Source organism: Melozone crissalis, unplaced genomic scaffold (genome assembly GCF_028551555.1).
Source record: "Melozone crissalis strain CALT ecotype California unplaced genomic scaffold, PUWL_Pcris_2 ptg000026l_1, whole genome shotgun sequence".
NCBI lineage: Eukaryota > Metazoa > Chordata > Aves > Passeriformes > Passerellidae > Melozone > Melozone crissalis.
This window is the reverse complement of record NW_026535804.1, coordinates 1,080,328-1,108,006: the sequence shown is the minus strand read 5'-3', so window position 1 is coordinate 1,108,006 and position 27,679 is coordinate 1,080,328. Positions and strand designations below refer to the sequence as shown.

General features: G+C 56.7%; 2 protein-coding genes across 2 annotated transcripts in view; both read right to left on the bottom strand.

Moving 5' to 3' along the window:
- The window catches only part of PIK3R6 (phosphoinositide-3-kinase regulatory subunit 6), a 258,611-nt gene that overhangs the window by 88,086 nt on the left and 142,846 nt on the right, over positions 1-27,679 (bottom strand). The window lies entirely within an intron of this gene.
- Positions 1,434-7,958, bottom strand: TEKT3 (tektin 3). The gene is made up of 7 exons (XM_054278955.1): positions 7,383-7,958; positions 6,792-6,875; positions 5,500-5,570; positions 5,156-5,299; positions 3,606-3,828; positions 2,947-3,101; positions 1,434-1,665 (listed from the first exon to the last, which is right to left on the bottom strand). The coding sequence occupies exons 1-7, from the start codon at positions 7,956-7,958 to the stop codon at positions 1,434-1,436; spliced, it is 1,485 nt and encodes a 494-aa protein (XP_054134930.1).

Here is a 27,679-nt window from a genome sequence, read left to right as displayed (position 1 = left end):
GTGGGTCTGCAGACGAGGGGAGCAACCAAGGTCAGCGGGGCTGGGGACAGGAGCACAGGCAGGGAACAGCACGGGGCAGCCTGAGGCCAGTGACTGTGCTGACAAAACTGGAGCTCAGCTGGCCCTGGCTCCTTTGAGACCCAGGGGAGTGCAGACAGGGAGGGTGAGGTCAGCTGGGCAGTCTCTCCTGCTCAGGCTGTCTCTTTCCTTTGGAAGGGTGGCTGCTGCCTCCGACGGACTCCGGCCCCAGGACACACACAAAGTAGAGGAAATCTATTTTTAGTCTCGACAAAAGTGCTAGTAAAGAAAAAAAAGGTTGGAAAGACAATTGCTTCCTGTTTAGGGCTGGTGCTGGGAGGGAGATCCTGCCAGGATGGGGAGGCTGGGCAGGGCAGAGGGTCTGCGGGGTGAGGAGGAGCCATCGGGGTGGCAGACAGGGAAAGGGCTCCCAACCCCTGCGAGACCACGCTGGGCTGGGGGTCCCTGCCCTGGATTCCCGAGGGTGCGAGGGACTCGAGATTTGGCCCCTTTGGGATTCCTGGTGCCCACGGGCTTTAGGCTGAGCTCAACAGCTGAGATTAAAAGACTCAAGAGCTGTGATAGCCTAAGGAGAGAAAGTGCAATGTGACTTTCACACTCAGCCTCAGATTGATTGAAGACTTATCCCTCTGGAGATTCCAGTACTTGGTAAATCAGGATTTACAGCAGGAGAAAAGGCTCCATGCAGCCAGAGGGGCTTAAACACGGATTAATCTCTTTATCTTCAAACTGCTTTGGTGCTCCCGCCAAAGAACTGCAAGTGAGAGGTTAAACCAGGAACCCAAAATTAAACCCACAGCATTTTCTTCAATGAACTTTCTCCAAGTCGAATCTACTTCCTCTTTTTAAAACCCCAACACTGACATTTTTTTATGGCATTTAACATTTTTCAAAAGCAAAGCAATTATCATTAGAAATCAGCTTAAAATGCACATTTTTCTATTTTAGGAACAGCACAAACTGCAACTCTTTCCAGGACAGTTTGTGTTTCTTCTGCTGCACCATTAAAAATCCATCCTGGATGTCAGCAGCTCATTATTCTGACAAGTGGCTTTACTTCCCCTTGTGCCTTCTCCACATCACACACACTCAAAAGGAGGAAGATGCAACAGTTTTTCTCCTGAAAGCACAGCCTGGAAGGGTAGGGATGGATCCCCGTGGGTGGCTTTGGTGACATACAGGATATTTTCAGCTCCTTCCTGGCACGCGGTGAAAGAGAAAACACAAAGGAAAAAAGAATCATCCTGGTAACCCAACAAACAAAACATCCGTTTAATTTCCATGCGGAGTTTACAGCGGGAAATGAAACACTACCAAAGTTGTGAAATTGCAACAATATATTTGCAAAGCGGCGGGGGAAAGGGGGGACGCTTCGTGCCGTGGGTGCCGGACGCTCAGGTGAGCCCGGCCGAGACGTAGCCCAGGATCTGCACGGTGCTGGGGTAGCTCTTGCGCATGCCCATGCAGCGCTCCTGGTCGATGAACAGAGAGTTGTTCTTGACCACCAGGTCGTGCTCCAGGACCCCCTTGGAGCGCACCAGCATCTGCAGCATGTCCTCGGAGGCACGCAGGCACTGGTGCAGGTTCCGCAGCGTCTCGTTTATCTCGTTCACCTCCTGGACAAGGCTGGAGAACAGCGGGACCATCAGAGCCCCCGTGGGGTGGTGCCCACCCAGATGGGCCCTCTGGGCATGGGGTTCTCCCATCAGAGCCCCCCGTGGGGTGGTGCCCACCCAGATGGGCCCTCTGGGCACAGGATTCCCCATCAGCACACTCAAGTGATTCCCACCCTCATGCCCTGCTATGGGAGAGCTCCTCCCAACCTCCATGGGGAGGAGTGGAGAAGTTTGTTCCAAAGCTCTGGATATGCTCAGCCACATGTGCCAGAGCAGCTTGTGCCACCAGAACAGGGACGAGCAGCTCTGGTTTCCTATTTCTCTGGGCTTGTGGCTTTGTTGGTTCACCCTCCTGGATTTGCCTGTGCAGGGGTTCTGCACAGGAGACACACTCAGCAGGACAGGGCACTGGGAGAGGTAAAAGGGAACATGGAACAAGTGGAGGATGGGAAAACCAGCAGTGTGTGAGATGCTGAACCAATTCCGGGGCTGGGTTTAAATCACTTTGAAAAGGGAACTGTGCTCAGAGGGCTCCCAGGAGGAGCTGTGAGCTTTGGGTGCCTCCCAGAGCTGCTACTGGGCACTCCCTGAGGCACAATCCCAAAGTCCTTGAAAGGATTTCCAGTGTGCCCACTGAGGGGAGGACAGCTCCGCATGTGCACCCATCCTTGGAGCTACCCAAAAGGAAGGGGCTCTGTGCCCTCAATCTCAGCCTGTCAGAGAGCAGAATCACAGAATCATAGACCAGAATCCCAGATGGTTTGGGTTGGAAGGGACATTAAAGCCCATCCAGTGCCACCCCTGCCATGGCAGGGACAGCTCCCACTGTCCCAGGCTGCTCCAGCCCCAGTGTCCAGCCTGGCCTCGGGTGCTGCCAGGGATCCAGGGGCAGCCACAGCTGCCCTGGGCACCCTGTGCCAGGGCCTGCCCACCCTCCCAGAGAGAAATGCTTTCCCAATATCCCATCTGTCCCTGCCATCTCTGCATTTAAAGCCACAGCCCCTTGCCCTGTCACTCTCTGCCTGTGTAAAAGCCCCTCTCCCTCCTTCTCCTAAGCCCCCTTAGGGTGCTGGGGGGGCACCGCAGGGAGAGCAAGGGGTTTATCCTCCAAAACTGAGCACAAGCAGCCAACTGGGTGAGGCAGGAGAGAAGATGAACCCGAGGGCTGGGACACCTGCTCAGTGCTTTAGGTTTGACCAGGGCACTTATGGAGGGAATATTTAGGGAAAGCAGACATTTTGCCATGCAGAGATGCTCCTGAGTGCCCTGGGGCCCCCGCACCCGGCCTCACCGGATCTGGGCGGCGTCCCGGCACAGCTCCACATTGGGTCTCCTCGAGCGCTCATCCAGCCGGGTCTGGGCCACCTTCAGCTGGACCTCTTTGTCCCTTATGGTCTTCTGGATGACTTGGATCTTGGTCTCGAGCTGGAAGATTTCCTGCCGTGTCTGGGGTGAAACAAACACAGGAATCAGGGAAAAGATATCTTCTCAAGTGATCACATCATTCCCTTCTCTCCTGCTGGTGCAGGAAAAAACCCAAGTTCAATAAACAGCCCCTGGGCTCAGGCCTCTGTTGCTCTGCCACATCAAGGCCCAGATCCAGCAGAGTTTTCAGGGAAAATATCTTTGCTCTCACTGCCGCATCAGAGGAGAGTTAGGAGCAGAAGAGGTTTAGGAGTGGTGATGGAGCTATTGAATTACCAGCTTCCCAAATTTGCTGCTCATAAGAATGGATCATCCATCAGGGAAAGGTTTTAATGGCTCCTCATTTAAGGACATGCCATCAGCCCCTAGTGCTGGAACTTCAAGGGTCTGAGCCCTTCCCAGGAAGCTTCCCACAAGTCCCACAGCCCCGAGCCAGGGCCCATCACTGCTGTCCCCCTGCCAGTGGCAGAGCAGGGCAGGGAGCGCAGGGACAGCCACCGTCCCCGGGAAGGGCGGGGCCGGTACCTTGGCCAGGTGTGTCTGGATCTTGCTCTTGGCGTTGGCGATCTCGGTGATGCGGCTGGTGAAGGCGTCGTTGACCTTGCTGAACTGGCGCCACATCTCGTCGGCTGTGCCCATCAGGAGGCTCTCGGTGCTGGCGCGCAGCTTGGCCGAGGCCGCGCGAGCGCTCTGCGAGCGGAAGATGTTGTTGTCGGTGAACCTGGCCCATGTCTCGGGCACCGAGACCCTGCGGGGAGAGCACAGCCCTTGGAACACACTGCACACTGAGGCAGGAAAATCTGTGCTATGAACTAAATTATGGGGAACTGAAACATCTGGACCCCATCCGTTTGATGACACTTAACAAATGAGGGCTGGACCCCATCCGTTTGATGACACTTATCAAATGAGGGCTGAACTCCATTCATTTGATTATATTTATCAAATGAGGGCTGGACCCCGTTCATTTGGTGATATTTATCAATTGAGATCTAAACCCCACTTGTCTGATTATATTTATCAACTCATGGCTGGACCCTGCTTGTTTGATGATATTTATGAAATGCTCACAAAGATAACCAGAAAAAGTTCAGACAAGCAAAAGATTCTCCCATAAAAAACAGAGATTCCAATCGGAGCTCTGTTTGCACCTTCGAGGCATTGAGTGCCAAGGAACTCCCAGCCTCACAAGGACACACAGATCACAGTTCAGTCAATTCCTTTTGCTCACAGCCCATCTCAGTCTCCCACTAAACCAAACGAGTTTTAGATCCCACTCCATTCCCTCTCTGTGCATTTGGGATTAAGTTCCTGCCTGTGCAGTAGTCCAGAACAAGATCAACAAAAGACTTAAATACCACATAAGCTCCATTTAAAACCTGCTGATTCTCGGCACATTTTACCCCACTCTGAATTTCAGCCTCGATCCTCTGCAATCCAGTTGCCTGTCTAAATATGTCTGAGCTCTACTGTGAATAATTATTCAAACTACTAGAAAAATTGTCTCAATCTGTGCCTCTCCATAAACTTCATGGGTTTGTGTGAGCAGATTTATTCTCTCAGCCCTTTGCCACTTGGGCATCTCTCTGTGAGTGCTGGGTTAGGTCACTGTTCATTTACTGCAAAGCCAAAGCTGAATTCCTGGCACCCAAAAGCAGCAGAACCCTGTCCCGGGACCATGTTCTCATTTCTTGATTTTCTGGGTCATTTCAGCTCCCTGCCAGGCCCTCTCCATACAGGGCTGAGCCTCCAGACTTCCCATCAGTGAGGAGCACTCAGGCAAGCACTGAGACATCACTGAAAACGTGCACGAACTTAATGAGCTGTGCAGAGGTGCTGGACTGAATTCGTTTGCAGGCTGAGCTCTGGGCCCTGATCTAATGTTTAATTAGGGTGGGCTCGCTTTTGCCCGCTGGGTTTTTGGCATCCAGCTGAGAGCAGAGGGTTCCTCTCCCATGGAGAGCCCAGAGGGCAAGCTCCCCTCGGGTGGTGTCTCCAGGAGGGATGGATGTGCCCCCAGAGAGGGCTGGGCAGCCCCAGCCCCTGCTCTGCCCCTGCCGGGCCCCAGAGCTCACGTGGCATCAATCCTCTCCACGCCCTTGAAGAAGTGTATGCCTCTGGAGGTGTTCTTCAGCTGGTAGCACTTGTTGTCGATGTGGTGGCCCAGCTGCTTGTCAGCCAGGTCCTTCTCCAGCTCCTGCCGGGCCTCCTTGTTGCACCTGGAGCACACCAACAGCAGCCTCAGTGGGGATGGAGCCGTGGGATGGCTCTGTGCCCATCCTGTGCCCTCAGCCCCTCTGTGCTCCCAAAGCATCCCAGAGCCTCCCCCAGAGCCTGCAGGGACTGAACCCGCAGGGCTCTGCTGGGGCACAGCTGCAAACACACACCAGCCCTGCAGCAAGGGCCCAGCCCTCCTTACATGATCTGGGCATTCACCGTGTCCAGGCACTTCTGCAGCCTCTCCCGGCAGGACCTGATGATCTTGATTTCCTGGGCAAAGGCAGAACAGCCCCATCAGCATCGTGCTCAGACGCCCTGGGCACTCCTGCCCCGGGGGCACACAGCAGGAATTCCCCTTCTCCCACAGCAAGCACGGGCCAGTGCCCTGGGCCAGTGGTGCCGCACATCCCCATCCCCAGTCCCGGGGCATTTTCCTCCCCACAAGAAATCCCATCCATAGGGGACAAGAGAACTTTGGTGTAAACCCCGTTTAGGCGTTTTCAGTTCTAGGCAGGGTTCAGCTCCCCCGGGGGAAGGCTGATGCTGCTCTCAGTTCCCTTGGTCCAGCACAAGCCTATTGTACCCATAAGGGTTTCCAGACAGGTGATCAGTGCTCCAAACCCAGGGGTTTTCAATCCCTCCTGTCTGCAGAAGCCAGCTGAAAGCACAGCCTAAATGCATCCCAAACATTAAAAAACCCAAATGGCATTATGGAGATACCAGCTCTGATAATTTTCCTAAACCCTCATGACCTTCAAACTAATATTTTAATTTTTCAGGGCCTGACTCATAACAAAATATCTTCTAAGAGAGCAGTGGCTTCACAGGCCCAGGGGCTGCAATTTCCTTCCCAGTTCCGTGAGGCTTTTGCAGTGATTATATTTCACTGTACCCTGCATTAGGATCCCATTTGCTGTGCCATGCTTGCTTTTAATTCATGATTTAAAGCAGCTTAGATAAAGGCAGGCAGGAGTGCAGGTTTTTATGATTTCTATTAAATCCATTGCCTGAGCATGCAGTGACAGTCCTGCTGCAGCCACTCTGCCCTGAGCAAAGCAGAGCTGAGCAGGTGGAGTTAATACCTTTTATTAGCCCAACGAATATAGCTGGGGAAAGCAGACACGCTGTCGGGCACACCCTGCCCTCTCCGTGTGTGTGTGCAATATACAGAATGTGCTGCGGACACAGATCACACAAACAAAGCGAGGTCTGTGCAGGCAGCGCTCAGAAAGGCAGAGCCATCTCACGGGCTCCCCAAAGAGGGTCAGAGGACCCTGATAAACCAAACCCCGCTCCTTTCCAGCTCTTCCTTCCTGTCCCGGGGCCACGCTGCTGGGTGGGAGCACCAGCCCCTCCCCAGCAGGTTTGGGGGTGGAAGAATTCAGCACCTCAGCAGTGCTGAAGAGCCAGTGAGGGAACGGGGCTGCCAGACTTGTTCAGGGGAGTTTAGGTAGAACCAGCTGTGTCACAGGCTGGATGTGCCACACTCACTGTGACAAGCTGTTTCTCCACGTCGTCGTTGACCAGGTCAATGCCCATCCTCTTCTCCCGGTTGAGCAAACACTTGTGAGCGACCTGGTGGGGACAAGGGGTGACATCAGCGCTGGCTGCAGGCACAGGGCTCCCTGCAGGGACTGTGCCCATGGCAGGGGATGCAGGAAGGGAAAGTGCAGGTGGGCACAGGATGGCGGCCTGCAGAAAGCTGCCGAGGCAGCAGGGTTAGCTGACAGCAGCAGCCAAGTGCCACATCAGCAGGGGACCAAAGGGATGGAGCCCTCGTGTCCCCAGCCACCACAGCAAGTTCAGGGACCCCTGTCAGGCCCGGTGAGGACCTCCCCAGAGCCTTGTAGTAAGACAGGCTTTTGTGTCCCAAGCCAGTATTTGGGATACAGAAATATCTGCTAAAACAAACACTGCAGTGATGTGCTCAGCATGTGCTGGAGGAGGATGCAGCAGATGCAGGGGATTTGTTTATCACTGACTCGGCTAATGGGCTCTTCTTGAAACCTTTCCAATGTTACAGGGCTTTATTAGAGGTTTGAGTGGCTGCAGATGTGTGGGCTGGGGATGCAGGGTCCCTACCTGGAAGGGGCCCTCGGTGTCGGCCAGGGCTCTCTCCAGCCGTTTCTGCATGTCCATCAGGGAGTTGGTCTCCCTGATCATGGCGTCCAGCTCGATGCAGAGCTCGGACTTCCAGTACTCGATGTCATTGATGCGCTCGCCCAGGTTCTTGGTGCTCTCCCCCTGCGTCCTCTTGGCCTGCTGGTACACGTCCTTGATGGTGCGCGTGAGGTCGGCGCGCAGGCGCTCCGCGTTGTGCCGTGTCGTCTCCGACTCCTTGTAGTTGGTCATGTTGGACCTGTGCCAGTCGTCCAGCGTGTGCCGGGTGAAGACCCCACTGGGTCTCTCGGAAATGAAAGGAATCATCTTGGTGGGGGGCAGCCCCGGGAAGCTCTCGGTGAGGGGAGATAGGGTGGGGTTGAGGGCAGCTGCTTTGTAGTAGGAGTTGGGCATCCATGGCATGTTGAAGCTCTCGGAGGGGTTGAAGGGAATGCGGTTCTTGTAGCCAGCGGCCGTGTGGGTCGCTGGCAGGACCTTGGGAGGGGGTGGCCGTGGCTGGTTAAACTTGGCTTTCAAGGGATAGCCGTAGAGTTCCATCCTGGAATGCTGCTGGTGCGGGTCCTGCACAAAGGGGGCAGAGGAAAATCTTGCTCAGAAAGTTCCTGTGCTCGTGGTACCTCTTACAGCAACACCCAATGGGTGATGGGACCAGCCCTGCCCAGGGCACCCACAGAGCCCCTAAATCTCCTGAATGCAAATCCCCTCTGACAGCATCCCAGGCATCTGGATAGGGAGGGATTTGAGACCAACTTTGTTGTTGGTATCTCGTGTCAGGTCTTGAAATGAGGAGAGAGACAAATTATGGCTGCTCAGGAGGATGACAGATTTATACCTTTGTTTTCCTTCTTCCTTAATTCCTTATTTCCCATTACTCCTTCATTTTCCCTGTCAATCTAATGACCTCCCCTGGCAAGGTGGGCAGGCCCTGGCACAGGTGCCCAGAGCAGCTGTGGCAGCCCCTGGATCCCTGGCAGTGCCCAAGGCCAGGCTGGACATGGGGGCTGGGAGCACCTGGGACAGTGGGAGGTGTCCCTGGGACAGTGGAAGGTGTCCCTGCCATGGCAGGGATGGTCCCTTCCAACCCAGGCCAGTGAGTCTGATCCCAGGACCCAGCCTGGCCAAAGGCTCTGGGATGGGGCAGTGGGACACTCACACCCCCAAATTCAGCACAAAATCTTTCCAGGTGTGACTGGCTCTGAGTCACCTCGGCAGAACCGAGGAGGAGCGGTCTGTGCTGAGCTCCACCAAAGCCCCTGCATGTGCTGCTCCCACAAACGAGTCACTGCAGCCCTTTGTCCCTGCTGGGGACAGGCCACTGCCATTCCCTGCCTTATTTACCCGGGGAGCAGGTTTTGGACACTGGGGGATGCTTTCCCTGTCTCCCACCCTGCCACCAAATCCTTCCCCTTCAGACACCGACAGACAAGTGTTTGAGAGGGGAAAAGCCTTGGGAATGGGCTGGATTGCTTTCCTAGCATTTCCAGCTGGAATGAACGCTCTTGCATGCCCCTGGGGATGAGCCAGGTTGGGATGGGAGCTGCCAGCACCCCTGGGCACGGGCACACAAAGCTGGGTTTGGGGCTGGGGTTGGGGCTGGGGTCAGTACCAGCCGTGCGGGGCCTCCCTCGGTGAGCACAGCTCCCCCTCAGGCCTGGGGGTGCCCAGGGGGGCTGCTGCTCATCTCTGGCTCTGGGGTGGCGCTGGCACTGCCCGCCTCTGTGTGCCCGTTGCCATGGACGGGGTTCCGTGCCCAGGCTGGGTTCTGGGTGGCTCTGTGATGCTGCCTGGGCTCTGTGACCCGTCCTGGCCATTGACCCGCCCTGCACAGGCTGGCTTGGCCTGGAGCAGGGACAAGAGGGGCTGGGATGGGTGCTGGGTGAGCCCAGGCACCCCAGCTCACCCAGGGGTCTCTGCCCAGCCTCTGGGAACACCAGCTCTGCTGTGGCAGCTTCCACATCTCACCTTCCCCACAGGGGCATCTTCATCTTCTTCATTTCCCAGCTGTGTCCACGGCCCATCGCGGACCCAGGCTGGTGTTTCTGCCCTCTCACAGCCTCAGTTTCTCCTGATTCCCCCAGCTCCTGCAGCTGCAGACTGGCACTGCATCGAGGGCTTTCCCCCCAGGTCCTGGTGACCCCAGGCCACCCTCCTGAGCTGGCTCCCTGTGGCAGCTCTGCCTCTGGCCAAAGAGTGACAGAAAATGGAACACAGAGTGCTTGGTGGACACAAAGTGCAGCACATCTTCATTTCACCCCAAACACACGTCCTGCCTCAGCAGCAATCAGCTCCATCAACCTGAAACAAACCATTCAGCCCATCAGCTGGCTTTTCTGCAGCCTGAGCAGATAAACGATGGCAGTGAAGGCCTGCCAAGCTGTCCCCAGCAGGACACCCACCTGGATCAGCCCAGCTCTGCTCCCTGCACGCTCCCAGCTCAGCCGGGCTCTCACGCCCTGCCCGTGCTAATTCTGTTCAGATGAATCACTGCCCAGTCAGGGACACCACTGATGTGGGAGGCAACCCCAGGGCTCTGGAAGCATTTGCTAAATTAGGCAATAATTATTTGATAACGTTGTAAATGGCCCAGGGGTGCTCTGTGCAGCCGGGCAGGACCGTCTGGGGCAGCACAGGGACAGTAGGGACATCACGGGGGCCAAGCTTGGTCCCACAGAATCACAGAATGCCCCGAGCTGGGAGGGACCCACAAGGATCCCTGGGGACCCCTGGCCCTGCCCAGACCCCCAGCAATCCCCCCTGGGCATCCCAGCCTGTCCAAGCCTGAGCTCTGGCAGCCTCAGGGCTGTGCCCATTCCCTGGGCAGTGCCAGCACCCTCTGGGGAGGAACCTGTTCCTAGTATCCAACAGGATGTGTGCATCCTAAAAGCTGCAAAGAAAAGAATTGGCACAGGTAACACAGACAAATACCACAGTGACTCTCAAACAGCTGCCAAGTGCAGATTCTGTGATCCCAGAATCCCAGATCTCTGAGTACCCCAGGGAATTGGACAGGCTGTTTACACCACCACCATTTATTTGAGTAATTAAACCTTGTTCCTTGATTCTGACTACAGCTCCAACAGCTGCGACATCACTAAAATTACACACTGTCCCCACCCAGTTGTGCTGGGGCACATCCAGTCTGGGTGGACACGTGAGGACACAGCTTGTGCTGAAGCCTCGACCAGTTTAGCACAGAATGAAAGAACAAAACCAGGCTGAGCCCAGGAAGCTGATGGGAAGCAGAGGTGCCAGTTCTCAGCACGGCAGCCCAGGCTGGCCAAACTGGAATTGCAAGGGACACATTTAGGTACCTGAGTACAAAATCTGCTGCCAAGAGCTGTCAATCCTTGTGTCACAGCTCTGCATTCTGCTGTCTATTAATACAGCATTACACTGGGTCAGAAGCTGCCCTGCTGAAAATACCCAGCTGCAGATGCTTTGTACAGCCCTGTGAGCCTGCACGTACCCAGCAGAGCCCAGGCACTCCTTCACTCACTGGAATACTCCCCTGGCTCCCTTCACTCACATTGGAATATTCCCCTGGCTCCCAGGGGTGCTGCACCTGCCTGAAAGGGATCAGCTGCTCATTCACAGAACCCCAGAACCCAGCGTGGCCTGGGATGGATGGGGCTGGAGCAGCCTGGGACAGGGGGTGTCCCTGCCCATGGCAGGGTGGGGTGAGATGGGCCTTAGGTCTCCTCCCAGCCCAAACCATTCCATGATTCCCTGAGATGATTTTCACCTCTGGACACGAGGCTCTTAGAGAGAAAGCAATAAAGAGATCAAAACTAAACCTAGAGTAGACTGGCAGCTGAATTATTCAGTCTAACCAAAGCAGCATTTGAGTGAGCTTTCCAAACAATAAAAGTGGCATGAATAAATCATCACAAATCCCTCCCCAAGCTCTCGTGGTGAGTCACAACCACCAAACCACAGATGCTCAGGGCAGGCTCTGCTCATCCCCAAGGTTAAGCCTGGGATCACTCCTGTAATTACAGCAGTGGTGGCCTCAGAAATGTCATCATTTACTGGTGATGCTCTCAGCAGTGCCCAGGAACCACCAGAAATCAAACACTGGGTTCAGGGAGAGCCTCCCTGCAGCCTGTCAGTGCCTCTGGGCTGGGGGAGCTCTGGCTTTGCTGCCTGCCCTGGGGGCACTGCCAAGGCCAGGGCAGTGGGGATGGTGTGCCCTGCACTGCCCCAGCAGGGCACGGGGCTCTCAGAGCCCAGAACCTCCCAGAACCCCCCAGCCCCTGCAGGGCATGGGGCTCTCACAGCCCCCCAGAACCCCCCAGCTGCCCCATCCAGCAGGGCACGGGGCTCTCACAGCCCCATCAGGGCACGGGGCTCTACAGCCCCCCCTGAGCCTCCCAGCTGCCCCATCCAGCAGGTCTGGGGGCAGGAGGAGCCCCCTGAGGCACACAAGGGGCAGACCTGGCCTGAGAGGGGAAAGGAGCCCGAGCAGGGGGTGCAGGGATCCACCAAAGCTCTGTCCCCATCCCACAGGAGCTCTCCAAGGTCACAGCCTGGGGACACCCCCTTGGCACTCAGAAACCATCCTGAAACCATCCCCAGCTCTGTCCTTGGTACTCCCCACCTCGCTGCAGCCCTGGGCTGTCACACCTTGCCCCCACCCTGGGGCTGACTCCTGCCCAAGAGGGGCAGGCACAAACTGCTCCAAAAACTGATGGAGGGAGAAAGGGAAATTAACCTAGTCTCTCTCCATTTACCTTGAAATATCCCACCTGTGAAAGTGCTTAGCCATGTGCTGTTTATTAACATCAGCCCCATTATTTCAGGGCAGTTTAAACACAGAATTTAAACGTGAGCCCCACATCTGAGGGCTCTGTAGAAGTGGATGGCTCTGGTGATTGATGCTCCACACATGCTTTAGTGCTCAGCTGCAGTGAGTTATTGGTGGCCTCTCCTTGCCTTACACACTCCTCATTTCAGAGCCAGATGTGAAAGCAATTAACACACTGAGAGGACTCTCTCTAGGTCTGTGGGGCTTTTTATAGGTTACTGTTTATTTCTGGCCCTCTTTTCTTGAGGTGAATTTTGGCAGACAGCTCCAGGGCTGGTTTATGTCATGACTGGCCATTGTTTAAAGTTTTTTATTGCTCTGGCAAAGGGCTTGCATTGGAAAGGGGAGGCAGAGTCACTGTATTTTTTTTTGCCTGTCATCGTACTCGGGCTGTGACTCCACAGACAGCAAAAGGATCAAAATGTCTGCAGAGCTGACAGGAGCAGCCTCAGCTCCTGCTCTCAGGAAACAGCAAGGGCTGAACACAGCCCTGGTGTGGAAGGGCCCAGAAAGCTCAGCTGGGAAGATAACAAGCCAGCATTCATGGAAATTGCTTTAAAAAATTAAATAAATAAAAATCACAGAATGGTTTGGGTTGAAAGGGGAAAATCCTCTAGTCCCAACCCCAAATGTCTCTCCTCACTTTTCAGCTCCCCCTGAGCACTGCCAAGGTGCTGCCCCCACCCCAACACCCTTCCCCAGGCCGGGAGGGAGAGGGGGCTGTGCCCTGCGCTCTCCCCTGGCACAAGCTGGGGGTGTCCCCAAGTTGGGGGTGTCCCCAAGTTGGGGGTGTCCCCAGGCTGGGGGTGTCCCACATCCTTTTGGTGCCACTCAGGACGTGAGAAGAGAGGAGCCTTTTCTGCAGGAGTGCCCCTGACTCCTGGCCTGTAGGATCAGGATACAGGAGCTGTGACAATCCCAAATTAACCCCAGCAGCTCCAGATAGCCCTGAGAGCACTGCAGCCCAGAGCTGAATCCCAGCAGCCCAGAATGGTCCCTGCAGCCCTTCCCAGGGCTGGATCCTCCATGGAGTGGGGAAACGGGGCTGGCTCTGCTGCCCAGCCCAGCCCTGAGCTCCAGCACGGATATTTATCCTCCAAACAAAGGGAACCATTCCATGCCCAGCTGAAACGTAATTCAGACAGCTGCCCTCAGATGAGATCCTGCAGATGCCTTGGTGTCCTCTGTCAGGTTTTGCTAGAAAGGCAGATCACATTTCCCAATAAAGGCCCCTTCCTGCCTCTGCCAGGGCTGTTCTGTGCCCTGTCCCTCCCTGTGGCACTGCACAGGAGCAGAGCTCCTCTCTGCCCTGCCCTGCCCCAGCAGGGATCGTTCACATTTCATTACATAAATATTCTGCTGATGCTTTCTCTCATGTTACACGACATTTCTATCCCTGGAGCCCGTGTCCACTCGGCCAGGCTAAGCACACAGTGCTGCCCATGGAATGGCAAGCAGAGTGAGGCCATGGGCTCCTTCCCCTGGAAGTGACAATTATTGTCAAGGAGTTTCAGCAAATGGTGTTTTGTGGCTGTATCCTGAGCTGCCTGCAGGAGAAGGTGAATTTTGGCTTGTTCTGGAGAGATGGATGTCACTCAGAGTGGCAGAAAAGGACGGAAATCACTCAGGGCTTTCTTTCACAGAGCTTTGCTCCAATTCTCACCTGCATCCCCAACAGCCAGGATCTCAGTTCTCCTCTGTCTCCCATGGTTCCTTCCCAAGTTTTGCCTCACACATTGGTAATCCAGGCACAGACACCTGCTCCAGGCTGTGACACAGGGGGTGAGGAGCTCCAAGCTGGGCAAGGAGGGTCCTGCACCCCAAAATTCCTCACCCTGAGGAGCCAGGGTGGGCAGGGAACCTGGAACATGGTGCACCTCCAGCCATGAGCTGGACAGAGCAAAACAACCACCCTGGCTGCACCTTGGAACAATGAGAGCAGATAAAAGCAGATAAAGACAGCGCAGCAAATAATGACCAGAAGACATTTGCAATATATCACAAAAGCAGGAAAAGCACTCCAGGAAATCTGCATTTCCCCACACTTTTCAGAGAAATTATTTCATGATCTGCCTGTCCTGCTCATCTGCAATCACCAACAGTTCTGGAATCATGGAATGGTTTGGAAGGGACCTGAAAGATCATCCAGTGCCACCCCTGCCATGGCAGGGACACCTTCCCCTGTCCCAGGGACACCTCCCACTGTCCCAGGGGCTCCCAGCCCCAGTGTCCAGCCTGGCCTTGGGCACTGCAGGGATCCAGGGGCAGCCACAGCTGCTCTGGGCACCTGTGCCAGGGCTGCCCACCCTGCCAGGGAACAATTCCCAATTCCCAATATCCCATCCAGCCCTGCCCTGTGTCATTCTGAAGCCATTCCCTGTGTCGTGTCCCTCCATCCTTGTCCTCAGTCCCTCTCAGCTCTCCTGGAGCCCCTTTGGGCCCTGCAAGGGCTCAGCACTCACAGGGCTGTGTTTGAGTCCTTATCCCATGGGAAAGGTTTTTCCTCTTGTCTCTGAGGAGGGTTCATCCCTCAGAAAGGGCCAGAGGCAGAAGGACCCAGCCCTTCCCGCAGCCCTGCCCTCCCTGCCACGAACAAACAAACCCCAGAAGGTTTCGGGTTTGCAGCCTGGTGGGGCTCACATTTTCCCACCTGATTGTTTCCCCTCTTTCCAGAGTGTGAGATTCAGCTGCACACAGGTTGGGTGAGGCCTCTTTCAGATTTGGGGGTTGTGGTTTCATTACACCCATCTGGAGATTTATTTGAGAGGCCCCAAAGAACCAAGTGAGTAATTGGCCAAACCCAGTGGGTTTTGCCTGGTTTTACACCAACATTTTTCATCCCACCTGATATATAAATCACCTCAGCTGTAAAGCTGGGCTATAAAACAGAGCCAGCTCATTTGCTTGCTTATACATTTAATATCATCATGGCAAGGGGTGATTCTGCCCCAAAATTTCCTCTTTCTGCCCCCTGAGAGCTGAGGGAATCATCACAAGCAGTTCCCATGGGGGAACTTTCCCTGCAGACATGAACTGGGACAAATGCCACCCTCAAAATGCTGTTCTCAACCTAAAGATGCAATCTGGTAAAGCCAAAGTCAGGATATTTGAGGTCTGGCACACGCTCATGCAAACCTTGGGTTGGTGTTACTGAATCTGAGCATCACCAGAGCGCAGGGAGGGATTTGTGGGGAAGCTCAATGCAGTGGGACACTGAAGCTGCACAGAAAAGCCCCCAAAGGCTCTGGGAGGGATGTCCCAGGAGCAGGTACAACCTGCAGGAGCTGGGGAAGTGCAGTGGAACCTGCAGGAGATGCTGGGCTTGGCTTCTGAGGGTGTTTATAACTTGGGAAATTGCAGTTGCACTGCCAGGAAGGAAATGGGGTGAAGGAGCTGCCTGTGCTGTCAGGTTTTATTGTTCCGTTGCACTGCCATGGAAATTTGGGGTTTTATTAAAGCCACAACTTGGAGGCCATGAAGCTGTTTGAGAAACTCATCTCTCAAAGCAGGACTCCTCTCTGAAGCTCCCACCTGCTCAGAAAAGTGACCCCTGAAGGGGAACATGTGAGTGGAAATGTTCAAATGGTGCAAAACTGCACTTTGTAGGGAATGGGGGTGGGAATGCAAACCCCATCCCTCTGGTCTCTTGTGGAACTCTGTGGAGCCTGCGCTGCTCCAGCACTGGGCTGCTCCAGCACTGGGCCTTTCAGGCTGCAAGAGATGGGAATGAGAGTGGCAATGAGAGTGGGAATGAGAGCCTTCCCTGGCCAGAGCAATCCCTCTGGCAGCTCCTGATCTGGGATAACTCCCCCTGCAAGCAGGGCCACGCTGCCCAGCCCCACCACGCCCAGGGGTGCCTTTGCCTCTCTCCATGGGCACAGGGAGCCTGGCTGGGGCATCCCCTCCCTGCCTGGAGCACGGCCCCACTGCCCCTGCCCAGCAGCCCCCAGCCCAAGGAGCAGCTCTGAGCTGTCCCTGTGGGGCTGGGCGCTCCAATTCCTCCAAGAAACCCCATCCCTTCCCTATCCCAGCACCCCTTCCCTTCCCAGCCCCAGCCAGTCCAGGGACAGCACCCCTGGTTTCCCCCAACCCCTTTTCCTGCTGGCAGCATCCTGCCCTGCCATGGGGAAAGGCTATTCTTAGGGACGTCTATTTTGGGTTGGAATGCTGGAATTAAGATCCTTCCTTCCTTTAAAGAAAATACTCCTGATGATTTTTAAAAGCTTCGCCCCAGCTCGAGCTCAGCCCTGGCTGCTGAGCCAAGCACATTTATTTGTTGGTTTAACATTTACCCGGGGCTGAGATGAGCCCAGCCCCTCCAGGACCACCCAAACACCCTCCAGAGCCCTGGGAGTCTGGGATATTCCCTTTAATGTGCCCAGGAGCAGCTTCAGGGGCTTCACTCCTTCCCTCTGTCTTGGCGCAGCTCTGAATCAGTTGCAAACAGATTTAGTAAAATATTTTCCAACAAAACTCTTTCTGACAGAAAATGGCTTTTGGACACAATGGAAACTTTTGTGGAGAAGAAAAATGAAAATAAAGCCTGCTCAGCTGATGCTGGAGGCCCTTATTAGAAACAGAAAGTTGTTTTCCTCCTTGAAAGCTTTTTGGGAAGGTGCTGCTGCTGCTGCTGTTTTTATCAAGGTGAACACAAGTTTGTCATGGAATGAGCAGAGCAGTTCTCGTGGTGGTGCCATGGAATGACCAGAGAAGTTCTCATGGCGCTCCTGGAGCGGGGATCACAACCAGCCCAGCCCTGGGAGGAGCCCGGGGTGTGAATGGCTCAGGGCAGGGGCGTTTTCCAGCTTCCCTCAGTTATCTCCTGCTCCATCAGACTCCAGGGAATGATTAACAGGGACAGCATCCCGGCTGGGAGCCACTTCCACTGCCGAGGAAATCCTGCCTCGAAGGGAGACATTGACTCTGACTCTGACTCTGACTCTGCACTGAGCGCAGGGATGCTCGTGCTTGCCAAGGCAGAACATTTCCTGCAGCAGCAGCTCAGGGCCATGCCAAGGTGTCACTGCACTCTGTCCATGATCCTGTCCCTGCTGAGCTTTCCTGAATCACTGCATGGGCAGGAGTGACCCCATCTAGAAAGACAATAACATGAAAATTCACATTTTACATGACATGAAATTAATTTAATGACAGAACAGAAACATTCTGCTTCTGCTGGAGCTTCTATACTGTCCAAACAAAATATTTCCACTTTTTTTTTCTGTAAAATGTTGTTGGACTCAGCACATTTCTACTGCATGGCTCAGGTTCAATTAACCTGCTGGTTCATACGGAAAGTTATCCTGAGAATAATTTTTTAGTGACTTTAATATCTGAGATACTCCCATCTACTCATCCCCACAATACCCCCACCCATCTTTTATTTGCTGAGCTAAAATGCTGTGCCACAGGTAAGCAGCAATGACAGAAACTGAGACCGTGTTTTTCCAACTTCTTATTGCTGAAAGTTGGCACGAAAAAAGGTTCAGAGCAATTGCATCCCCTTTTACTTCTCCTCATGATTAAATAAGCCTGGACTTGGGATTTCAGCTGCTGGCACTGGGGTGTTCTGGTGGGGCCTTTATGCAACGCTCTGGAAACACCATTAAAAAACCACATAGGTAAATGAGCAGGGTAAAAGAACCCTACAGAGATAAAGTAAAAATTGTGAGCTTTCTTCTGACTTGACTGTGAGTCACCTGCCTCCAAACAATTTTCATTAAAACACTTTCTAATGGAATAATAGCCACATTTAACTAGCTCTGGTTTTTCTGCAATTAACAATGTTATTCTGAATAGCTGGATCAAACTGTGGCAGTGTCACCCTCCCAGCACACACCACCCATGGGATCAGTGCCCCAAAGCCAGGAGAACTCTCCCAGACAGAACGGGGAGCAGTAATTGCAGTCTTATCTGTTGTTATCAGCCTTGCACAAGTGATTGAGAGGGATAATTGCAGTCAGAGTCTGGGCACGAGTCCCAGCCCCTCCTGTGTCACCAGGACAGTGCTGCTGGATGGTGACACTCCCTGCGTGGTGACACTCCCAGTGCGGTGACACTCCCTGAATGGTGACACGCCTGGCGCGGTGACATTCTGGGTGTAGTGACACCCCCAGTGCAGTGACACTCTTGGTGCAGTGACACCCCTGATGCAGTGACAATGACATTCCCAGCGCAGTGACACCCCTGTCCCTGTCATCCCCAGCCCTGGTGCTGCAGGGCAGGAGTGCAGGAGATCCTGGAATTCCAGCCTGGTTTGGGTTGGGAAGGACCTCAAAGCCCACCCTCAAAGCCCACTGTGTGCCACCCCACCCACACAGGGGCACACACCGAGCCCATGGCACACACAGAGCCAGTGGCACACACACAGTCCCTGCAGTGTCACACACGGTGGCACACCCAGAGCCAGGAGCACACACAGAACCAGTGGCACACACAGAATCAGTGTCACACACAGAGCCAGGGGCACACACGGTGGCACACCCAGAGTCCCTCCAGTGTCACACAGACCCCGCTGCCCGTGCTCCCCTCCCCTCGGAAGGAGCCGGAGCATCCCCCGGCTGCAGTTCCACCGGGGCTATGGGAGGCTGCAGTTCCACCGGGGCTGTGCGGGCCGCAGTTCCACCGGGGTTGTTTATAGCTCCAGCACACGAAGCTCTGTAACGCGAGAAGGTCACGCTGAGGCTGCCAGGGCCACAGCAAACGCTGTCCCCGAGAGCCGCCGAGCACGGAAACGCAGCCCTGCCACCAGCCACTGTGACACAGAGCACGGAAACACGGCCCTGCTGCCACCAGCCACCGTGACACCGAGCACCGAAACACGGCCCTGCCGCCACCAGCCACGGTGACACCGGGGACACGGTGCCAGCAGCCCTGGGGACACAGAGCCATGGCCCTAGGGAAGGACTGGGCTTCCCGCTGATGCCTCATCCATGTGCCAGGGAGGGTCAACCCCATTCATGTGCCAGTGTATCAGAACTCAGTGCATCCCTCCGGGTGTCCAGAGTTACCGAGGACCTCACTGGGGGGCTTGGAAACTCTGGCATGCAGCCCAGAACACCTGGGGATTTGATTTTGACCCCTGAAGCAAGTTGCCAGCTTTGTATGAGGACCTGAAAGTCACATAGGTTTGAATGGTGTAATAACAAAATGATGACAGGGCGAAAATATAGATTTTAGGATTTTTGGTGTGGGGGTTATGGAGACAAGATGGAGGAACCTGGGCATGTCCAGCCTTTCTTCTTCTTCTTCTTCTTGTTCTCCATTTTCTGCAGTGATGTTGGCACTTTGGGATTGGTTTAGAGTAGAAGCTCACTGTCTAATATAGGTGATAGGTATTGGGAATTAAGTGTAAATATGTTATATGTAGTTTGTAGTATAAAAGGACAACACAGAGAGTGCCTGTGGCTGCCCTGCTGAGCAGATCTCGGCTGGACAGAAAGAAAATTTTATAGATAAGAATTAATAAACAACCTCAAGACCAAAATGTGAAGACTCCAGACTCGTTCTTCAGTTGTGTAGGCCGAAGTAGAGACATCCTACACATCTCGGGGCAGCAATCATCAACAGCAACCCGAGACCAGTGAGGCCCAGCCCCATTCATGTGCTGCTCACCAGGAGCCCCGTGCCCAGGTCTGCTGGGCAGCAGTGCAGGGCAGGCCTGGAGTGGCTGCTCCCAAGTGCCAGGCAGGGCTCGGGGCTGCTCCTTCATTTCCACACCACAAAGCTCTTGGAAGGAGTTCTTGGCTCCGTGGCTCTTTACCTTGGATTGCAGAGAGCATATTTGTGCTTGAGTCAATATCAAACTGATTGTTTGGGCAAGGAAAGAATTCAGACCCCAGATTCTGTTCCCCTCGATGCGAGGAAACTTTGGGGGGGAAAAAGCTTGGAACAAAGATTTATCCAAGTTGGTTGGAATCTGCAAGAAAACTGTGGAGGCTCAAGAGCAAAACCTAAAGTGAGAACGGAACTGGATGGATTCTCTGAGCTGTCTGGGAGCAGCTGGGAATGGCAATGCTGAGGGGCTGCAGCGGGGGCTCCAGGGATGTGTGTGCAGCCCACCTGGCTCTCCCTCCCTTTCCAGAGTGCCTGTTCCCAAATCCTGCCCAGACTGCAAAGGGAAACAGGAAAAGCAGCGAGGGCTGAGTGGAGCCTGACTGCAGCAGCACCTTCTGCCACCCACGGGCCCTCTGGGATGTGTCTGGAGCCCCAGGGAATCCTGAGCCACCCCCAGCCTCAGAGACCATCAGGACAGCCCTGGTTTGCCCCAAGGGAAAGGAACAGGAGACACAGCCCCGTGTAACCCCTCAGCCAGGTGATGGGAGAAGCTGCACTCGGTGACCCCAGCCTGTCACCAGCCCAGGAGCACATGGACAGCCCCCCTGAGGGAATGGTGTGGGGCTGGCAGAGGGTCCCAGAGCCCCCAGGAGACCCCCAGAGCTGTGCCAGGGAGGGAGGGATGGGGAGGGGACAGGAGGGGAGGTGGCACACCTGGAATTCAGGCAGTGTGGCCCTTGGGACTGGGGAGCTGTGCTGCTCCAGGGAGGGGGGAGGGAGAGTTTTCCAGGGCAAAAGGGATTATTCATCATCAGAACTCTTCTGGAAATTGTCCAAAACGTGGCTGTTTGAAGAAGTGAAGCCTCTCTTCAGCACATCCCTCCTGTGACATAACCCTGGGAAAGGTTTCTCCTCCCTGCAGGAGCTGGGAGCAGGGCAGAGGCTCCCCTGGCAATGCCTCCCCAGGCAGGGCTCACTCTTGGCTCTTCATCAGGAAATCTGCACCGGTCCCAGCCTGGGCAGCTGCAGGAAAAGAAGCTGAGGTGAGGTCTGTGCAGGTGGGGAAAGTCTCTTCCCCCAGTCCCTGTCGTGGGAGCCCAGGGAGCCCAACACATCACACACAGCCCAGCACAGCCCAGCACAGCCCAGCACAGCCCAGCACAGCACAGCACAGCCCAGCACAGCCCCAGCACAGCACAGCACAGCACAGCACGGCACAGCCCAGCACAGCACGGCACAGCACAGCACAGCCCAGCACAGCACAGCACACACAGCACAGCACAGCACAGCCCAGCACAGCCCAGCACAGCCCAGCACAGCACAGCACACACAGCAGAGCACAGCACAGCACAGCACAGCACAGCACGGCACAGCCCAGCACAGCACGGCACAGCACAGCACAGCCCAGCACAGCACAGCACACACAGCACAGCACAGCACAGCCCAGCACAGCCCAGCACAGCCCAGCACAGCACAGCACACACAGCAGAGCACAGCACAGCACAGCACAGCACGGCACAGCACAGCCCAGCACAGCCCAGCACAGCACAGCACAGCCCAGCACAGCACAGCACGGCACGGCCCAGCACAGCACGGCACAGCCCAGCACAGCCCAGCACAGCCCAGCACAGCATGGCACAGCACAGCCCAGCACAGCACAGCACAGCCCAGCACAGCACAGCACAGCACAGCACATGGCACAGCTCAGAGCTGTCCCAGGCTGCTCCCAGGCTGTCCCCAGCTCCTGCAGCCCCCCAGGAACACAAACAGCACCCTGGGCAGGGCTGGGGTGGGCTGGAGGGATCTGCATGGAAACCAGCCCTGGGATGCCTCTGCTCCCAGAGGAGTGTCTTCCTGGAGCACATCAGCTGGAATGTTTGCCAGCAAACTGAGAGCCTGGAACAACGCCAGGGCAGCCAGGAAAGCCATTTCCACTTTCTGTTTCACCATAACTGATCTTCCTCATTTGCAGCGCTGGAAGCAAAAGGCCTGGCCAGAATCTGCAGGGAAGTTCAGTTCTGGGGGAAGTCTCACTCTGCCTCCTTGGAAATGTCACCTCAGTCTGGAGGAGCAGCAGGAACCTCTGCTCAGCCGTGGCACAGCCAGGGCACACCTGGGCACAGCCGTGGCACAGCCAGGGCACAACCAGGGCACAGCCTGGGCACAGCCAGGGCACAGCCAGGGCACAGCCAGAGCACAGCTCTGGCACACCTGGGCACAGCCAGGGCACAGCCAGGGCACAGCCAGAGCACAGCTCTGGCACACCTGGGCACAGCCAGGGCACAGCCAGGGCACAGCCAGAGCACAGCCAAGGCACAACCAGGGCACAGCCAGGGCACAGCCTGGGCACAGCCTGGTCACCCGGGCCCCCGCAGCTCCTGCCCCACCCAGTGTTACAGCCCAGCCGTCATTCCCCACCCCGGGGCTCCGCAGGGAGGAGAGCCCCGCTGGCAGTGCTCACTCGTGTCTGCCGAGCCCCACGGCCGCCGGGCAGGGCAGGGCAGGGGCAGAGCATCCCCCGGGGGTGAATCACAGCTCTGGCACCCACCCTGGCACAGGGCAGGGGCAGAGCATCCCCCAGGGGTGAATCACAGCTCTGGGGCCGGCTGGCTGCCATCAGCTCCCGCTGCACAGCACCGGAGCTCCTGGGCTGGACTTTGCCATTATTGCAGCCCAGGGAGCCTGGCCAGGTGCCAGAGCCGCCCAGGTTCTGAGCCATTGGGAGCTCCTGCCGCCCTGGTTCTACCCCAGGTTTGCAGCTCCCCGAGAGCTCCCGCAGCCCCGGCTCTCGGCGCAGCCACTCCCAGCTCCAGCGATCGATGCTGATTTAATCGCTGCAGCATCTTCCAGGAAATGTGCTGGGGCTGCTGCAGCCACGCGTGGGCAGAGGGAAGGCACAGCAGGGACCTGCGGGCACCAGGGCAGGGCAGGCCGTGGCTGCCATCCCGTGTGGAGCCCCCAGGGCCACGCACAAACTCCTGGAGGAGAAAAAAGAGTGGGCGGGAGACTGAGGAGGGGATAGTGCCCCTGTGCCCCTGAGCTCAGGTGAGACCTCACCTGCACAGACCCGACCCCACCAGCAGAGAGAGACCCTCACCTGTACAGGTCCACCTGCACTGACCCCACCCCACCTGAACTGACCCCACCCCACCTGCACAGACCCCACCCCACCTGCACTGACCCACCTGTACAGACCCACCTGCAGAGAGAGACCCCCACCTGCACAGACCCCACCTGCACTGACCTCACCTGTACAGACCCCACCTGCACAGACTCACCTGCACAGACAGACCTGTACAGACCCCACCTGCACAGACCCACCTGTACAGACTCCACCTGCACAGACCCCACCCACCTGCACAGACCCCAGCCCACCTGCACAGACCCACCTGCACAGACCTCACCCCACCTGCACTGACCTCACCTGCACAGACCCCACCTGCAGAGCTGCCCCAGCACAGGCCGGAGCTGGAGCTGATGCAGAGCCCAGGGAAGCTCCAGGATGATGCCAGGGATGGAACAGCTCTGCTGGGAGGAGAGGCTGGCATAGCTGGGGTTGCCCACCTGGACAGGAGGAGCTTTGGGGTGAGCTCAGTGTGGCCTCAGAGAGGCTGGCACAGCTGGCACAGCTGGCATTGCTCGCCTGGCCAGGAGGAGGTTTGGGTGAGCTCAGTGTGATCTTTCAGGACCTGAAAGGATCTACAGGAAACGTGGAGAGAGAGAACTGTCAGGGGCTGGGGACAGGACCCAGGGAATGGCTTCAGACTGACCCAGGGCAGGGCTGGATGGGATATTGGGAATGAGGAATTGTCCCTGGCAGGGTGGGCAGGCCCTGGCACAGCTGGGGCTGCCCCTGGATCCCTGGCAGTGCCCAAGGGCAGGCTGGACCCTGGGACAGTGGACGGTGTCCCTGGGACAGTGGGAGGGGTCCCTGCCATGGCAGGGGCTGGAATTGATGTTCCTGAAAATCCCTTCTAACCCAGCCCCTTCTGTGGCTCTCTGGCTCTTTGATCTGCCTTTTCCAGAGGAAGAGTCGCTGCTTTTCAGTGCCATTGTTCCTGAACTCGCCCTTTGTGGCTGCTGCCAGTGCAGGGGAGGACCCAAATGCCAGTGCTGAGGCAGCAGGGGCTGTGGAGCGGGCAGGGGGGCAGCAGGCAGGCCTGGAGCCCGAGCAGCGTGGGGAGCTGAGCTGAGGGCTGGCACAGAGCTGGCCTCTGTGGGGGCATTGTCCTGCTCCAGCAGCCTGGGAACAGGCCAGGGGTCAGCCCAGGGCTCGGGGAAAAGCGCTTTGGGGAGAGGTGGAGAGTTCTGGGCACGCTGAGGAGGCTGCCCCTCGGAGCCAGGCTGTGACCCACTGCTCACCAGGATTATTCTCCCTGCCCTTAAGGGCAAGTGTTAAACCCCCCTGGATCCCAGAATAGTGACCCTGCAGGGCCCTGAGCCCCCTGCAGAGCCTTGCAGCATTATCAGCCTCACCCTCCTGCCCACAGGGCTTTCCCATCACAACCAGCTGGGAGTTCTGCCCCACACGAGTCAGGGTCATCCCTCTGTTAGCTGCTCTCCAAGGTGCCCCAAAACCCCAAACCCAGGTTTCCAAGGCAGCCCCAGCCCCACAGGGGCACCAGAGCAGTGCCCGACCCAGGCAGCAGCCCTGGCCAGGGGCAGCAGCACAGCCCCAGTGAGAGAACAAACCCAAGGCTCTCCGACCTTTGGAATCCCCTCACCTGCCCGAGAACAGATCCCACAGCTCCCCCAAGGCTCTGCAGAGCCACCCTGACCTTTGGAACCCCCTCACCTGCCTGGGAACAGCTCCCAGGGCTTTGCAGAGCCAGCCTCAACCTTTGGAACCCCCTCACCTGCACCCACACCTGAGCTCCCCCTCCGGCTGCAGGGAGAGCAGCACCTGGAGAGCTCCAACCGGTGAGAGCAGCCCCAGAGCTGCTGGCGAGCAGGGTCAGAGCCTGAGAGGGGGCTGGGGTGAAACAACGCCCTGAGAGAGGCTCCCAGCACCTCAGAACTGTGCTGAAGCCCTTTACCCAAATCCCACAGTGAAATGCCGTGACTTGGGCCTTCCACGGCCAGCAAGGAGTGACCTGAGGAGACCTTCCTCACCACCACCCTCCTCATCATCAGAGACCTTCCTCACCACCCTTCTCATCATGCTCCAGAGACCCAGAAATGCAGGCTCAGACCCCAGGTTCCAGGGGATGCAGATCCCTGTGGGATGATGCCAGGGATGGAGCAGGTCCTGCCTGCCTGGGGACCCTGCCCTGGGGATGAGCAGTGTGTGCCAGGGGATGCAGGTCCCTGTGCAGGTGTTCCTGCCTGCCCCGGGATGAGCAGGGCACTGTGTGCCAGGTCCCTGGGCAGAGATCCCTGCCTGCCCTGGGATGAGCAGGGCACTGTGTGCCAGGTCCCTGGGCAGAGATCCCTGCCTGCCCTGGGATGAGCAGGGCACTGTGTGCCAGGGGATGCAGATCCCTGTGGGGTCCCTGCCTGCCGGGGCCCTGCAGCAGGCCCTGCAGAGGCTCCCCCTCCCTGAGCCAGGGCCCAGAGCTGCCTGCACACACCCCGAGGGTCCAGGGCCATGTGCTGGGCTGCAATTGGAAGCAGATTCACAAAGGGGGCCTGTGTTCAGGCACTGAGCTATAAATATTCATTTTTGAAAAGGCATAACTGGAAAAATGTCTAAAAGTCTATTTTTGCCTCCTCTGCTTCACCCACTCAAAACATTGACATCATACCAAGCTCCTACAGGGGCCGAGTCACTGGGAGAGCTGGAGCAGCCCAGCAGCTCCCAGCACGGAGCTGGGACAAGCAGAAAGCACCTTTGTGTGCTGGGGGATGGAGCAGGGCTTGGCGAGGGCAGGAATGGCAGAGTTTAGAGCTCCTGCAGGAATGGCAGCTTCTCCCTGCCCCGTGATGCCACACCAGTGACTCAGCACAGCCCAGCCCGGGCTGGCCCAGCCCTACCCTGGCTCTGCTGAGGGCCAGGGCTCCTCCAGGAGGCTTCCAGCACCCGGGCTCAGCCCTAGAGCTGAACCCCAGCACCGTGGGACAGCCTCAGAGCCCAATCCCAGCACCGTGGGACAGCCCCGGAGCTGAACCCCAGCACCGTGGGACAGCCTCAGAGCCCAATCCCAGCACTGTGGGTCAGCCCCAGAGCTGAACCCCAGCACCGTGGGACAGCCTCAGAGCCCAATCCCAGCACCGTGGGACAGCCCCGGAGCTGAACCCCAGCACCGTGGGACAGCCTCAGAGCCCAATCCCAGCACTGTGGGTCAGCCCCAGAGCTGAACCCCAGCACCCGGGCTCAGCCCCAGAGCCCAATCCCAGCACCCTGGCTCAGCCCCAGAGCCAGACATGAAGGGGTTTTCTCCAGGAAAGTCGTGGCAATGTTTGGGCTGAAGGGACCCTTAAAGCTCCAGCCCCTGCGATGGGCAGGGACAATCTCCCCAATTCTACCCACCCAAAGCTGAGCTCCTCTAGGACAGGACCCCCTTAACCCCCTGTCTGTGGGACAATCCCCTCCATTCCACCCACCCCAAAGCCCCTGAGCTGCCTGTGGGACAGGACCCCCATCTGTGGGACAATATCCTCAGTTCCACCCACCCCAAAGCCAGGACCCCCTGTCTGTGGGACAATCCCAATTCCACCCGCCCCAAAGCCCCCCAAGCTGGGACAGGACCCCGTGTCTGTGGGGCCAGGCAGTCTGAGCAGCAGGGACCCCCAGCACGGGCACAGCTTTGGGGAGGGCTGCAGGGATGGCAGAGCAGCAGCAGCAGCAGCTCCATCCCAGCCTGTGCCTCCTGGGAGGGGGAGCTGGGGCTGATCCTGCCCTGGGCTGGGCACAGCCCCTCTGCAGAAGCCCTGGCACCTGTCCTGGCACTGCTGGCAGCAGGGCAGGGATGCTCCAGCCTGGAGCTGCTGCTGCCAGGGCTGGGGACGATCCCAGCCCAGCCCCAGGCGGTGCCCCAGCCCCTGCTGCCCCCTGGGTTCTGTGCCCCAATAACCCTCCCTGCCCAGCTGGGCCCCAAGGACACCTCTGGGGTATTTTAGGCACTCAGCCTGCCTGGAACACAGAGCTCAGCTGTGTGAGGAGCCCCACGGCATCCACAGAGCTCCCCAGCCCCAGTTCAGGGTTCTGCAAAGCCAGGGAATGTTCCAGAGCAGAGCCCCAGAGCACTGCACCGGTGTGCAAGGGCACGAGTGACACAATCACCACGCTGCCATCTGCACCTCTGGGGAGGCCCCTTTTACCCTCAGCGACAGCAGAACAGCCAACATTTCCCATAAAGCGGAGTTACTGAAAAACTCATTTTGGGAACTGCCAAAGCCAGCAAGTCTGGGGTTTGTTGGGGGTTTGGGTTTTTCTCTCTTTTGCCTTCATTGTGGGTTTTCCCCCTTTGTTCCCACAAGTGCTTTCCAAAACACTTGGTTCCGCCTGCTTCCATTTTACTCTGATTTGTCCTGGAGAAGCAAAGCTTCAGCCTCCACTAAGGACATAATGCATTTCCAACTGCTTTTTAATGATAAAATCAATCCCTGCCTGGGATCCTTCAGAGCCCTGGCCTTTTGCAGTGTTCAGCTGCACTTCCAGAACATTGCCAAGGTGGCTGTAAGGCTCCTGAGCTGCACACAACTGACCTCTGCACATAACTGACCCTGCTGCTCAGAA

Coding starts and splice junctions, on each gene's coding strand:
- TEKT3 (XM_054278955.1), bottom strand. CDS start 7,958: ATGGAACTCTACGGCTATCCCTTGAAAGCCAAGTTTAACCAGCCACGG. Junction 5,300..5,499: donor ACGGTGAATGCCCAGATCAT/GTAAGGAGGGCT, acceptor GGTGTGCTCCAG/GTGCAACAAGGAGGCCCGGC. Junction 3,829..5,155: donor GTGGAGAGGATTGATGCCAC/GTGAGCTCTGGG, acceptor CTCTCCCCGCAG/GGTCTCGGTGCCCGAGACAT.